Source organism: Pristiophorus japonicus, chromosome 3 (genome assembly GCF_044704955.1).
Source record: "Pristiophorus japonicus isolate sPriJap1 chromosome 3, sPriJap1.hap1, whole genome shotgun sequence".
Lineage (NCBI taxonomy): Eukaryota > Metazoa > Chordata > Chondrichthyes > Pristiophoridae > Pristiophorus > Pristiophorus japonicus.
Genome location: NC_091979.1, coordinates 289,280,856 through 289,297,135, shown reverse-complemented (window position 1 = coordinate 289,297,135; position 16,280 = coordinate 289,280,856). Strand labels below are relative to the sequence as shown.

The following is a 16,280-nucleotide window of genomic DNA, read 5'->3' as shown; positions in this document are numbered from 1 at the left end:
ACCTGACATCTGTCATATGCCCCCCTTTTTGCTGCTTTATCTTACTCTCTATCTCTTTAGTCATCCAGGGAGCTCTGGCTTTGGTTGCCCTACCTTTCCCCCTCATGGGAATGTATCTCGACTGTACCCAAACCATCTCTTCAATAATGGCAACCCATTGTTCAATTACAGTTTTGCCTGCCAATCATTGCTTCCAATTTACACAGGCCAGATTCACTCTCAACCCATTGAAATTGACCTCCTTCCAATTAAGTATATTAACTCTCGATTGTTCCCTGTCTTTTTCCATAGCTAGTCTAAATCTTATGATGCTATGATCACTGTTTCCTAAATATTCCCTTACTGACACTTGCTCCACTTAACTCACCTCATTCCCCAGAACCAGATCCAACAATGCTTCCTTCCTCATTGGGCTGGAAACATACTGGTCAAGAAAGTTCTCCTGAACACACTTCAAAAATTCTTCACCCTCTCTGCCCTTTACATTATTACTATCCCAGTCTGTATTCGGAAAGTTGAAGTCCCCAATTATCACTACTCTATAGTTCTTGCACCTTCTTGTAATTTCCCTACAAATTTGCTCCTATATATCCTTCCCACTAGTTGGCTGCCTATAGAATACTCCTAGTAATGGCACCTCTATTATTTCCTAACTCTAACCAAATAGATTCTGTCCTTGACCCTTCCAAGACATTCTCCATTTTTCATTTAAAACACAGTATAAATACATTCAGCACCTGTTACTCCTATGGATGCTGTTGTGATTGGTATTTTCAGTGCTAATTGTGACGCACGATAGCTACTATTTTATAGTGAGAGTGTATTTCACTCTGTGTGCAGTCTGATCACCGGGTTTCCATAAATTGCTCAAAATGCTTTCCAAAAATGTTTTGCATCAGCCTTTTTTTCTTCATAACTGAAATTTCTAATGTCAAAAATAAGGGTTGAAACAAAATTAAAATATTCAAATAATTAAATATTTCCTAATAACACAATTAAATGTACCACTGAATTGTCTTGTATATTTTAATGCTCTTGTTAAAGTTATTTACTTTGGGCTTAGATTTGAAATTTTTGCCCAGAGTTGTGACACTGATTTGAATTTGCATTATGCATTGTGCTGTGTACCTATCTTTTAAGAAGTCATCAGTACTGTTCAGTCAGGTGTGCTTTTGAAAAACAAGAGAACAAAGTTCAAAATCTTTCTGCCAGAATTTATAGTGAGTAGAAAATGTTAACAAAGTTTCTGGCTGTTTCGATGTAGTCCCACCAAAGTTACAGCAGATTTCACCAGATTTGCTGAGCAGTTTCACTCCCTATTTTAAACCAGGGGATATAAAACAATGCAGTCAATAAAACTTCAAGCAAAGTTTAATTGCTGCATTTTGCTGAATATAATAACCTGAGTAATGTTTGTGATAGTTTCAGTGTTGCCATTTGTTTTCCTTTATGTTTGAATTACAGATACCAATCAATCGTGTTTTACCATCAAACTGTTTTCCAGTGAACACTCATCAATTCCAATGTATCCTTTCAATGATTAAGATTTCTTTGAAAGAAACAATTCTAACCTGTTAATTAATTTATATGATTTAAGGATTAGTAAAACATATTAAATGGGCTAGAAATTGGCCAGGATTACAGCCGTTTTAATGGCATTTTTTGGCGTTGTGTTTATATGTCGTAAAAAAAAAATTCCGTCATTTTGCTATATTGGCCAGTGGTTTAATGCCAGTGATAATAAATAATGACTGCCTTTTTTCGAAACCGTTTTTGTGATGTCACTCGGCATCAAAAAGTCCGATATCGCCGTTTTTGGAAAAAGTGGCCAATACTGTCATTTTTAACCCCTGCGATTTAAAAAAAAAAAATACCCAAAAATGCAAGTCTTTCCTGGCCGGATTCAGGCCGAAACCGGTGATAACGGCATGTTCAATGTTTTCAACAACTTTGCAAAATAGTTTATGGGGTAATTGTGCTCAAAGAAGGATTACATGTGAACACTTTATTAGGATGCCATTCGTTGTTGGGAAATTTGCCATTAAAATGTCTTACTTTAGAGCAGGTTTGCATCATGGAAACATAGAAAATAGATGTAAGAGCAGGCCATTTGGCCCTTCAAGCCTGCAACGCTATTCAATATGATCATGGCTGATCATGCAACTTCAGTACCCCACTCCCGCCATCTCCATACCCCTTGATCCCCTTAGTCGTAAGGGCCACATCTAACTCCCTCTTGAATATATCCAACGAACTGGACTCAACAACTTTCTGTGGTAGAGAATTCCACAGGTTAACCACACTCTGGGTGAAAAAGTTTCTCCTCATCTCAATCCTAAATGGCTTACCCCTTATCCTTAGACTGTGACCCCTGGTTCTGGACTTCCCCAACATCAGGAACATTCTTCCTGCATCTAACCTGTCCAGTCCCGTCATAATTTTATATGTTTCTGAGAGATCCCCTCTCATTCTTCTAAATTCCAGTGAATATAAGCCTAGCCGATGCAATCTTTCTTCATATGTCAGTCCTGCCATCCTGGGAATTAGTCTGGTGAACCTTCGCTGCACTCCCTCAATAGCAAGCATGTCCTTCTTCAGATTAGGAGACCAAAACTGCACACAATACTCAAGGTGTGGTCTCACCAAGGCCCTGTACAACTGCAGAAAGACCTCCCTGCTCCTATACTCATCCTCTCACTGTGAAGGCCCGCATGCCGTTTGCTTTCTTTACTGCCTACTGCACCTGCATGCCTACCTTCAGTGACTGATGTACCATGACACACAGGTCTCGTTGCATCTCCCCTTTTACTAATCTGTCACCATTCAGACAATCTGCCTTCCTGTTTTTGCCACCAAAGTGGATAACCTCACCTTTATCTACATTATACTGCATCTGCCATGCATTTGCCCATTCACCGAACCTGTCCAAGTCACCCTGCAGTCTCTTGGCATCCTCCTCACAGCTCAGACTGCTGCTCAGCTTAGTGTCATCTGCAAACTTGGAGATATTATATTCAATTCCTTCGTCCAAATCATTCATGTATATTGTAAATAGCTGGGGTCCCAGTATTGAAACTTGCAACGCCCCACTAGTCACTACCTGCCATTCTGAAAAGGACCTGTTTATTCCCACTCTTTGCTTCCTGTCTGCCAACCAGTTCTCTATCCACGTCAATACCTTACCCCCAATACCATGTGCCTTAATTATGCACACTAATTTCTTGCAAGTCCAAATACACCACATCCACTAGTTCTCCCTTATCCACTCTACTAGTTAGATCCTCAAAAAACTCTTGAAGGTTTGTCAAGCATGATTTCCCTTTCATAAATTCATGCTGACTTAGACCGATCCTGTCACTGTTTTTCAAATGTGCTGCTATTGCATCTTTAATAATTGATTCCAGCATTTTCCCCACCACTGATGTCAGGCTAACTGGTCTATAATTCCCTGTTTTCTCTCTCTCCCTCCTTTTTGAAAAAGTGGAGTTACATTAGCTACCCTCCAATCCATAAGTACTGATCATTTGTTGTAGTAATGCAGAAGTCTTTATACCAGTAATACATAGCTCAAATAATAACTGCTTTGGTTTGCCATCTGCAACCAGAGCACCTTAAAGCTAAATTCTAAAATGGGATATTGTTCAATTCTGCTGAATGTAAATATTTGTGGGTTTAATCTCTCTTGCTATTTGTGGTTTACAAAGTCATTCCTGTAATCTGTTGACAGGTGTGCTTGAAATATGTAATTAAACTTAAAGGTAATTAGAAACATAGAAAATAGGTGCCCTTCGAGCAAGCACCGCCATTCAATATCATGGCTAATCATTCCTTCAGTACCCCTTTCCTGCTTTCTCTCCATTCCCCTTGATCCCCTTAACCGTAAGGGCCATATCAAACGCCCTCTTGAATATATTCAGTGAACTGGCATCAACAACTCTCTGCGGCAGGGAATTCCATAGGTTAACGACTCTGAGTGAAGAAGTTTCTCCTCATCTCAGTCCTAAATGGCCTACCCCTTATCCTTAGACTATGTCCCCTGGTTCTGGACATCCCCAACATCGGGAACATTCTTCCCACATCTATCCTGTCCAGTCCTGTCAGAATCTTATATGTTTCTATGAGATCCCCTCTCATCCTTCTAAACTTCAGTGAGTAAAGGCCCAGTTGATCCAGTCTCTCTCTCCTCATATGACAGCCCAGCCATCCCTGGAATCAGTCTGGTGAACCTCCGCTGCACTCCCTCAACAGCAAGAACGTCCTTCCTTAGACTAGGAGACCAAAACTGAACACAATATTTCAGGTGAGGCCTCACCAAGGCCCTATACAGCTGCATTAAGACCTCCCTGCTTCTATATTCAAATCCCCTAGCTATGAAGGCCAACATACCATTTACCGCCTGCTGCACCTGCGTGCCCACTTTCAGTGACTGATGGACCATGACACCCAGGTCTCGTTGCACCTCCCCTTTTCCTAGTCTGCCGTCATTCAGATAATATTCTGCCTTCGTGTTTTTGCCCCCAAAATGGGTAACCTCACATTTATCCACATTGTACTGCATCTGCCATGTATTTGCCCACTCACCTAACCTGTCCAAGTCACCCTGCAGCCTCTTAGCATCCTCCTCACAGCTCACACCGCCACCCAGTTTAGTGTCATCCGCAAACTTGGAGATATTACACTCTATTCCTTCATCTAACTCATTAATGTACATTGTAAACAGCTGGGGCCCCAGCACAGAACCTTGCGGTACCCCACTAGTCACTGCCTGCCATTCTGAAAAGGACCCATTTACTCCTACTCTTTGCTTCCTGTCTGCCAACCAGTTCTCAATCCACGTCAGCACATTACCCCCAATCCCATGTGCTTTAACTTTGCACATTAATCTTTTGTGCGGGACCTTGTCAAAAGCCTTTTGAAAGTCCAAATACACCACATCCACTGGTTCTCCCTTGTCCACTCTGCTAGTTACATCCTCAAAAAATTCCAGAAGATTCGTCCAGCATGATTTCCCATTTATAAATCCATGCTGACTTGGTCCGATCCTGTCACTGCTTTCCAAATGTGCTGCTATTTCATCCTTAATGATTGATTCCAACATTTTCCCCGCTACTGATGTCAGGCTAACCGGTCTATAATTACCCGTTTTCTCTCTCCCTCCGTTTTTAAAAAGTGGTGTTACATTAGCTACCCTCCAGTCCATAGGATCTGATCCAGAGTCAATAGACTGTTGGAAAATGATTACCAATGCATCCACTATTTCTAGGGCCACTTCCTTGAGTACTCTGGGATGCAGACGATCAGGCCCCGGGGATTTATCGGCCTTCAATCCCATCAATTTCCCTAACGCAGTTTTCCTGCCTAATAAGGATTTCTTTCAGTTCCTCCTTCTCATGAGACCCACTGTCTCCTAGTACTTTCGGAAGGTTATTTGTATCTTCCTTCGTGAAGACATAACCAAAGTATTGGTTCAATTGGTCTGCCATTTCTTTATTCCCCATTATAAATTCACCTGAATCCGACTGCAAGGGACCTACTTTTGTCTTCACTAATCTTTTTCTCTTCACATATTTATAGAAGCTTTTACAGTCAGTTTTTATATTCCCTGCAAGCTTCCTCTCATACTCTATTTTCCCCCTCCGAATTAAACCCTTAGTCCTCCTCTGTTGAATTCTAAATTTCTCCCAGTTCTCAGGTTTGTTGCTTTTTCTAGTCAATTTATATGCCTCGTCCTTGGCTTTAACAATATCCTTAATTTCCTTTGTTCGCCATGGCTGAGCCACCTTCCCAGTTTTATTTTTACTCCAGACAGGAATGAACAATTGCTGAAGTTCATCCATGTGATCTTTAAATGTTTGCCACTGACTATCCACCATCATACCTTTTGAGTATCCAGTCTATTCTAGCCAATTCACGCCTCATACCGTCGAAGTTACCTTTCCTTAAGTTCAGGACCCTAGTTTCCGAATTAACTTTGTCACTCTCCATCTTAATAAGGAATTCTACCATATTATGGTCACTTTTCCCCAAGGGGCCTCGCACAACAAGATTGCTAATTAGTCCCTTCTCATTACGCATCACCCAGTCTAGGATGGCCAGCTCCCTGGTTGGTTCCTCGACATATTGGTCTAGAAAACTATCCCGAATACACTCCAGGAAATCTTTCGCTACCAGTTAGTTTAGCCCAATCAATATGTAGATTAATGTTCTTCAAGTTTTCACAAGTTAAAATAACAAGAATGTTCAAAGCATATGGAGTCTGAAATTCAATAACTTGCCACCCACTAATTCCCACTACCACCCAATTACCACCCAGAAATACAAGTTTCATCAAAAAAACACATTTACTGCCCAGATACCGCCCAGCGGTAAATTCCAGTCATTACTGCCGGGCGGTATTCGATACTGTCCGCCCATATATTACTGATAAAATACTGCCCAACATGGAAGTTTCATTATTAAGATCTGTTTACCACCGGACCTTAATACCGTCCTGAAAAAGCAGGTCTTACTGGATTTTAAATGGGCGGTCTGGACACAGATCTGACTGGTTTGATTTGATATTACACAGATCTTTATAGTTCTCCACAGTTTGACGTTATTTTTAAATAGATTGTAGTATTTTCTAGTATTATGCAATGATATAAATGGTTTAATAAAGCCTTATTTACTTCTTTAGGGCTCAATTTTGCCCAACCCCTTTTTTTGGTGCACTTACCTTAAGTGCAGCGACTTTGCGCGCTGGAAACGGCACCGGTAAAAAGTCGCCCCATCCTGGTTGCTCTTCCGAGTCTCGAGTCCCAGCATGGCGTGCATTGTGAAATGGGGGGCGGAGCAACAGGCCAGTGCCGAAAACAGTGCCGGAACCTGCGCGCATGCGCAATGAAGTCTGCGCACATGCTCCTGTCCTCCCAGCGTGTCCTGCGGGCTGTGAGCATGACTCTATGCTCGCAGCCCCTATCCCGGCCAAAGGGACGCCCCGATTTTGCCGCACCCTATCCGCGGCCAAGTGGCCTCCCGCACCGGCCGGCTGGCCCACTGAGTTCCCGGGCCGAGGTAGGACTTCAGTTTTATTTTTTATTCATTGATATTTGTGCTTGAGAGTTTTGATTGAGGGGCAGGAGGAGGAGAGTTTTGCGGGGGTGGGGGGCGGTGGAGAAGGAGTGTTTTGATGGAGGGGGGGGGAACTTTTTTAAAAAAAAAACTTGATTCTGACATAAAGGTAGGACTTCGATTTTTTTATTTTATTTGTTATTGATTGATTGCTTATTACTTTGTGGTTTGTTCAATGCTTTGTAAGTCTTGGTGCAGGTCGTCAGCTTTCTTGTATTTTTTATTTGTTATTGAATGCTTATTTTTGCACTTTGTAAGTCTTGATGTTTTAAATGTACTAACCTGCGCCCATTTTTTTAACTGCCCGCAAGGTTTTTCAGAGCTGGCCACATATACGCTAACCTAAGTCGATTTGGAGTAAGTTTTAGCTGGCCAAAGTGGCATAAATGGGCAAAACTGGCGTAAGTGTCTGGGAACACCCACTTTTGGAAAGAAAAACTAAACTAAAAAAAATCGTACTTAACTGACTTACTCTGGAGCAAATTTTTGGGGGAAATGGCATTTTTTAACTTAAACCAAAAAAATTGATGCAAGTCGTGGCCAAAATCGGGCCTTTAGTCTCTCTCGCTCATTAGTCTCACTCACATTAGTTTCTCCACCCCGCCCCCACCCCCCCCGGTATCTCGTCTCCACCCCCCCCCCCCCCCCCGTGTCTCGTCTCGTCTCCACCCCCCCCCCCCCCCCACCGTGTCCCATCTCCACCCCCCCCCCACTGTTTCTCATCTCCATCTACCCCCCCCCCCACTTCACCGTGTCTCGTCGCCCCCCCCCCCCGCCGCCCCTGCCCTGTGACTCTCTCCCGGGCAGTAAAAAAAATCACGCACCGCCGAAAAACGGGCAGAACTTGAGTTTCACCAAATTCGGGTCCACGATCTTTTAAGTCAAACTAATGGTTTGTGCCACAGTCTATCAAACCCATATGTTGTATATAAGTTATCTCTTTTTATCTCTTTACTTGAGATTAAAGCAAACATCAATTTGTTTCTCAATTAATATAGCCATTCTTCTTTTCAATTTAGTCATCAGCAGCTGTTTGTCCATCCTAATGATTTGACTATGCCAACACAAACCTCCATTTCTACAAAAAACATCCCCTTACAGTTGACAAAGGTACCAAAAACGGGCAGAAAAAACCCAATTTTTTTTTCTGCACATGTGCAGAATGGCCGTTTTTTTTTTTAAGCACCGAAAAATTCAGTTCCATTGCACCAAAGTGCCGTTTGGCCAATTTTGCGCCTTTATTTTTTGGCGTAATTTGGCGGGGAAAAAAAGTCGCTAAATAGCTCCAAAAAGAGTGCTATCGCAATTTGGCCTATTTTTAACCGTGGAAAAATAACTCAATTATTGTCATTAAGGGCAATAGGCTTATCTTTTTCCATATTTTAATATGATGAACTTGATTCAGCATCAACATTTGCTAAGATACAGGCATAAAGATTGTACATCTAGTTGCATGGATGGAGATCCCAATGTTTTCCCCTCCTGCAGATCACCCAGGCAGTATGGCTTGACGTCTAACTAGCTGCAAATGACCTGAAGAAGTTGTAATGCAATATCGGAATCAGGGAAGGCCACAAGAAGCATCTAAGTATCTATCTGTCAAGATTACTGGGAAAACTATCAGTACAAAATGCTGCCACTCAGCTTGCTTTCAGCCCTCAAGTACTATTCCGTACTGACAGCTTCTCAGTGGCAATGTGGCTGCTTGTTGGACAACAGACTGGTATGAATGTTCTTTGCAGAGACTTAAGAGGTAGTGATGCACCATGTCTTGCCTTTACTGGGTCACCTAGGATTCATGATTGATCTTATGTCCAACATATCGGACTTGTCCTACATAGGAGCCCAGTTCCAAACAGAAGTTGCCTGGTTTCTTTACTGTTGGTTTACCACAATTTAGGCAGAATGATCCTCAGTTCCTGTGGCGTCCAGGGTATAGTCATATCTGTCATCCTTCTGTCAAGCTTCTGTCATCCTTGATCTGATGGCCTTGGACATCTTTTCTATGTTGCATATACAGTTGATCATTTGGCTACTACAGACAAGTATTCTGCTGCTCCCCTGTTTAGCTTCCACTATCCTGAGGAGTCAGGATCGATGATTACATTCTATTTGATGGGCACCTGCAGTTCATCCATACCTGTTATACTACTGGATGAATCATCTTTTTGTATGGCGGCTTGAAAAACAACATTAAATCTTGATGTCCAAATTCGTCATCCACTTATGGCCTCTGGTGATATGAACTGATTCGAAGCTATTCCCTCCAGGAAAGGAGCTTAGTGAATAAAATGGTTGACAAGATGCTCCGTGGTTTGGATAGCTGCTTCACAGTCGCATATTAGACTACCTTTTTCTTTCCATTTCTATAGCATAGAAACATAGAAAATAGGTGCAGGAGTAGGCCATTCGGCCCTTCGAGCCTGCACCGCCATTCAATGAGTTCATGGCTGAACATGCAACTTCAGTACCCCATTCCTGCTTTCTCGCCATATCCTTTGACCCCCCTAGTAGTAAGGACTACATCTAACTCCTTTTTGGATATATTTAGTGAATTGGCCTCAACAACTTTCTGTGGTGGAGAATTCCACAGGTTCACACTCTCTGGGTGAAGAAGTTTCTCTTCATCACAGTCCTAAATGGCTTACCCCTTATCCTTAGACTGTGACCCCTGGTTCTGGACTTCCCCAACATTGGGAACATTCTTGCTGCATCTAACCTGTCTAAACCCGTCAGAATTTTAAACGTTTCAATGAGATCCCCTCTCATTCTTCTGAACTGCAGTGAATACAAGCAAAGTTGATCCAGTCTTTCTTGATATGTCAGTCCTGCCATCCCAGGAATCAGTCTGGTGAACCTTCGCTGCACTCCCTCAATAGCAAGAATGTCATTCCTCAAGTTAGGAGACCAAAACTGTACATAATACTCAAGGTGTGACCTCACCAAGGCCCTGTACAACTGTAGTAACACCTCCCTGCCCCTGTACTCAAATTCCCTCGCTATGAAGGCCAACATGTCATTTGCTTTCTTAACTGCCTGCTGTACCTGCATGCCAACCTTCAATGACTGATGTACCATGACACCCAGGTCTCGTTGCACCTCCCCTTTTCCTAATCTGTCACCATTCAGATAATAGTCTGTCTCTCTGTTTTTACCACCAAAGTGGATAACCTCACATTTATCCACATTATACTTCATCTGCCATGCATTTGCCCACTCACCTAACCTATCCAAGTCACTCTGCAGCCTCCTAGCATCCTCCTTGCAGCTCGCACTGCCACCCAACTTAGTGTCATCCTCAAACTTGGAGATACTACATTTAATCCCCTCGTCTAAATCATTAATGTACAATGTAAACAGCTGGGGCCCCAGCACAGAACCTTGCGGTACCCCACTAGTCACTGCCTGCCATTCTGAAAAGTACCCATTTACTCCTACTCTTTGCTTCCTGTCTGACAACCAGTTCTCAATCCATATCAGCACACTACCCCCAATCCCATGTGCTTTAACTTTGCACATTAATCTCTTGTGTGGGACATTGTCGAAAGCCTTCTGAAAGTCCAAATACACCACATCAACTGGTTCTCCCTTGTCCACTCTACTGGAAACATCCTCAAAAAAGTCCAGAAGCAGGTGGTTGCAGTTCGTAGTGACCCATATTTTACATGGCATGCTAAAGCTGGAAGGATGATTCACACAGTTCAAAATCAGATCCTGCTTCTTGACATTGTGTTCACACATCCTTCACCTTGTTTTTAGTTCTGAGGTTTTGTGATTTTCAGCCACTAACCAGAAGGAGTTCCTAGACTTAAGGTGACATCTCGAGAGCATCTGGAGATTTTATTAATAGGCACATCTGAGTTTGTTCGGGCCAGATTGTATTTTCTGGTTATTGCTTCTTTTCTTAGAGGTGGTGCCATGATATGTGTGAGGGAAAATAGCCAGACTGTCGATGTTGGTTTTGGCAATCCTGAGTGATTATCATAGCAGTCTTCATCTAGATTTACTCTGTTTTTCTGAGTTTTGTTCACTTATGACATGCATGACAGTGATAGATCACCTTCTGCTGTCTGAATTTACAAAGGTTGAATGAATTTGGTCATTCTAAACAATTGTTTGTTTTGTCTGGAAATTAGATTTTTGGAAACCGGAATATTAAGGGGTTAGTGGTGTAATGACATGATCTTTCCATATTACTCCTTGGCAGGGCAGCACTGAAAATATAATAAAGAATAGTCAGCACAGATTTCAAAAGGGAAGGTCAGTTTGACCAATCTTGTTGAATTATTTGATGAGATAACAAAGAATAGATTAGGGTAATGTAACAGATGTAATCTTCTTGGAAATACCATCAACGATGCCTTCGCAAGACCCTACAAATCCCCTGGGAGGACAGATGCACCAACATTAGCGTCCTCGACCAGGCCAACATCTTCAGCACTGAAGCATTGACCACACTTGATCGGCTCTGCTGGGCAGCCCACATTGTCCGCATGCCAGACACGAAACTCCCAAAGCAAGCGCACTACTCGGAACTCCTTCATGACAAACGAGCCAAGGGTGGACAGAGGAAACATTACATGATGATGATGCCAAGGACACCCTCAAAGCTTCCCTGACAAAGTGCGGCATCCCCACCGACACCTGGGAGTCCCTGGCCAAAGACTTCCCTGAGTGGAGGAAGTGCATCCGGGAGGGCACTGAGCGCCTCGAGTCTCATCGCCAAGTGCATGCAGAAAACAAGCGCAGGCAGCGGAAGGAACGTGCGGCAAACCTGTCCCACCCTCAACAACTGTCTGTCCCACCTGTGGCAGGGACTGTGGCTCTCGTATTGGATGGTTCAGCCACCTAAGAACTCATTCTAAGAGTAGAAGCAAGTCTTCCTCGATTCCGAGGGACTGCATATGATGATGAATCTTCTTGAATATTCAAAAGGTCTTCGATATGGTACTGCATAGTAGACTTATGATGGTCAGAGCATGTGGAGTCAGGGGGTAAGTAGCAGAATGGATAGCAAGCTGCCTACAAATAATAGAGTATGGGGTAGAACTTGCCCCCTACCCGAAACGGGGGCTCCCACCCCGTTTCGATGGTTTTTACCGCAGCTGCGGTTCAGGCCGACCACTTGAGCGACATTCGGCTCTTTGGTTATTTTTGTTTTGATCCAGAAGTCAGTGTAAATGGAGGCAGTGTCTACACCTGAGGGGCAAAGACGTGGCGGTGACAGCAACTGAGGGGCAGAAGTTGGGGGGCGGTGCAGAGTCACCGCCGCAGTGACATCATGGTGCTGCGTCAGCACAGCCCTCCCCTTCACTTAAAGGGGAGAGCCTCCGGGCTTTTAAAACTTTGGCCCTCTAGGAGGGTTTTGGCCGGGCCAGCAGCCTGGCACCCAAAAGAGGATGCCAGGCTGCCTGTTGGTGGCCCAGTCAAACCCGGGAGCCTAATTGTCGGGCCGACATGGCAGTTGACCGACAAAAATAAAGTCAGCAGCGGCAGTGCGCCCTCCCTTTAAGGGAAGCCGCACCACTGCTGTAGAAGGCCACAGCCTCACTGGATTACCGGGAAAAAAATAGTTTTGGCACCGCCGGTGGGCTGAAGATTTTCCAAGGGGAATGTCACCGTCGCGGGGTTAGATTGGCGGTGCGCACAGTAATGATGCGCTTAAGACTGATCGACAGCTAACAGGCCTTAAGGAAAAGGACAATTTCGGCCCCTAGTGGTACTCAGACTCGTAGAAGGTAGGACGTCATGTTTCACAAGGATCAGTGCTGGGACCACTGTTGTTCACTATTTACATAAATGATTTGGATTCTGGAATCAGAAGTGCAATTTCAAAATTTGAGATGACACCAAATTTGGGGAGGTGGCTATAGTTAATATTAAGTAAGATTGCAACAAAATACAAAAATACATTAATAAATTTGCAGAATGTGCCTGTAAATGGCAAATGAATTTCAAGATAGTCAATTAACTAGAGGCATGGCAGGGCAGCTCAGTCCCATGGAGTGCACATCCTGTGCCATGTGGGAAGTCCTGGATGCTTCTCGTAGCCTGGATGACCACATGTGCAGGAAATGTCACCAGTTACATAAGAACGTAAGAACATAAGAAATAGGAAAAGGAGTAGGCCATACGGCCCCTCGAGCCTGCTTCACCATTCAATAAGATCAAGGCTGATCTGATCATGGACTCAACTCCACTTCCCCGCCCGCTCCCCATAACCCCTTATCCCCTTATCGTTTAAAAAACTGTCTATTTCTGTCGTAAATTTATTCAATGTCCCAGCTTCCACAGCTCTCTGAGGCAGTTAATTCTACAGATTTATAACCCTCAGAGAATAAATTTCTCCTCATCTCTGTTTTAAATGGGTGGCCCCATATTCTAAGATCATGCCCATCAGTGGAAACATCCTCTTTGCATCCACCTTGTCAAGCCCCCTCATAATCTTATACATTTGGATAAGATCACCTCTCATTCTTCTGAATTCCAATGAGTAGAGGCCCAACCTACTCAACCTTTCCTCATAAGTCAACCCCTTCAACCCCAGAAGCCACCTAGTGAACCTTCTCTGAACTGCCTCCAAAGCAAGTATATCCTTTCGTAAATATGAAAACTAAAACTGCTCGCAGTATTCCAGGTGTGGCCTCACCAATACCTTGTATAGCTGTAGCAAGACTTCCCTGCTTTTATACTCCATCCCCTTTGCAATAAAGGCCAAGATGCAGCAACTCGAGCTCCGGATTTTGGAGCTCGAAAGGCAGCTGGAATCACTACGGTGCATCCATAGGCTGAGAGCTACGTGGATAGTACGTTTCTAGAGGTGGTCACCCCGCAGCTAAAGAGTGTGCAGGCAGAGAGCAAATGGGTGACCGCCAGAAGAGAAGGATTAGGCAGCTAGTGCAGGACTCCCCTGACTCCATCTCACTCTTCAACCAGTATTCTGTTATGAGTACTGGTGAGGGTGATGGATGGTACCTCTGGGGAGTGCAGCCAGAGCCAAGTCCACGGCACCATGGGTGGCTCAGCTGCACAGGGAGGAGGAAGAAGAATGGAAGTGCAATAGTAGTAGGGAATTTGATAGTCAGAGGAGCAGACAGGTGTTTCTGCAGACGCAGACATGATTCCAGGATGGTATGATGCCCCCCTGATGCCAGGGTCAAGGATGTCACTGAGCGGCTGCAAGACATTCTGGGAAGAGAGGGTGAACAGCCAAAGGTTGTGGTCCATATCGGTACCAGTGACATAAGTAGAAAGAGGGATGAGGTCCTGCAGGCAGAGTTTAGGGAGCTAGGAGAGAGATTAAAAAACAGGACCTCAAAGGTCGTAATTTCCAGGTTACTGCCGGTGCCACGTGCTAGTGAATACAGAAATAGGAGGATAGAGAAGGTGAATTCATGGCTGGAGAGATGGTGCAGGTGGGAGGGCTTTAGATTCCTGAGGCATTGGAACCGTTTCTTGGGGAGGTGGGACCTGTACAGGTTGGACGGTAGCACCTCAACAGAGCCGGGATCAGTATCCTTGTGGGAGGCTTTGCTTGTTGAGGAGGGTTTAAACTAGCTTGGCAGGGAGATGGGAACCGGAGAATAGATTCAGTGAGGAGAGAAGCAAAGCTGGAATTGGTCAGCAGAAAAGTAGAAAGTAATTTGGAAGACAGAGGAAACAAGGGCTGGAAAATAGGCAAGGGAGTTTGGCACCACTAAATGGTATATACTTCAATGCAAGGATTATAGGGAATAGGCAGATGAGCTGAGAGCACAGATAGACATTTGGGAGTGTGTTGTTATAGCTATTACTGAGACATGACAGAAAGAAGGGCAGATATGGTAGCGCCCTGGTTACAGGGTTTACAGATGTGATTGAGAGGGGGTTCGCAGTATTAATTAAAGAAACAATTGCAGCTGTGAGAAGGGCTGATATGTTCGAGGGGTCATCTGACAAAGCCATATGGGTTGAATTAATGAACAAAAAAGGAGCGATCACACTACTGGGTGGGTACTACAGACCCCCAAACAGTCAGAGGGAGCTAGAAGAACAAATATGTGGGCAAATTGCTGCGAAATGCAAAAATTATAGAGCTGTAATAGTGGGGGATTTCAACTATCCTAATATTAACTGGGAAAAAAGCAGTGTTGAATGGTAGAGAAGGTGCAGAATTCCTAAAATGCATTCAGGAGAACTTCGTTAGCCATATGTAACAAGCCCAACAAGGGAAGAGGTGGTTCTGGACTTGGTTTTGGGGAATGAAGAGGGGCAGGTGGAAGGGGTATTAGAGGGAGAGCATTTTAGTGCTCGTGATCATAATTCAGTAAGATTTACGGTCGTTATGGAAAAGGACAAAGGTGGACCAGGAATAAAAGTTCTCAATTGGGGTAAAGCTAATTTTGCTGAGCAGAGATGGGATTTGGCCGAAGTGGAGCAGAAATGGCTACTTGATGGTAAATCAGTGTCAGAGCAATGGGGGGCATTCAAGGAGGAGATCCTGAGGGTACAGAGCAAGTATGTTCCCGTAAAAAAAAAAAGGGTGGGGCTAACAAATCTAGAGACCCATGGATGTCAAGGGACATAGAGTAAAATAAAGAAAAAAAGGGAAGCTTATGACAGATACTGAGAACTCAATACTGCAGAAACTCTAGAGGAGTATAAGAAGTGCAGGGGTGCAATTAAAAAAAGATATCAGGAAAGAAAAGGGAGAAAATGAAAGAATGTTGGCAGGTAAAATCAGGGACAGCCCAAAGATGTTTTATAAATAAATTAAGAGCAAGAGGATAACTAGAGAGAGTGGGGCCTATTAGAGACCATAAAGGAAATCTGTGTGTGGAGGCAGAAGATGTGGGTATGATTCTTATTGAATACTTTGCATCTGTTTTCACAAAAGAAAGGGGAGATGCAGACTTTGCTATAAGGGAAGAGGAGTGTGAAATATTAGACGGGATAAACATAGTAAGAGAGGAAATATTAAGGTGCTTAGCAGCTTTGAAAGTGGATAAATCCCCAGGACCGGCTGAAATGTATCCCAGGCTGTTAAGAGAAGCAAAAGAGGAAGTAGCAGAGGCTCTGACCATCATTTTCCAGCCTTCTCTGGCTACAGGTGTGGTGTCAGAGGAATGGAGGACTGCTAAAGTTGTACTTTTGTTTAGAAAGGGATAGACCGAGTAATTACAGGCCAGTCA

At 43.8% G+C, this 16,280-nt stretch overlaps 1 protein-coding gene across 2 annotated transcripts in view; it reads left to right on the top strand.

Annotated features, from left to right (window-relative positions):
• Positions 1-16,280, top strand: part of LOC139260323 (cilia- and flagella-associated protein 46) — a 681,403-nt gene that overhangs the window by 525,929 nt on the left and 139,194 nt on the right. For both annotated transcript variants that reach the window (XR_011592768.1, XM_070876797.1), the window contains exon 52: positions 1,465-1,525. Coding sequence is in view for 1 of the 2 variants with exons in the window: in XM_070876797.1 (XP_070732898.1) it covers positions 1,465-1,525 (61 nt within the window). In the remaining variant the exon portion in view is untranslated. The remainder of the gene's footprint in view (positions 1-1,464; positions 1,526-16,280) is intronic.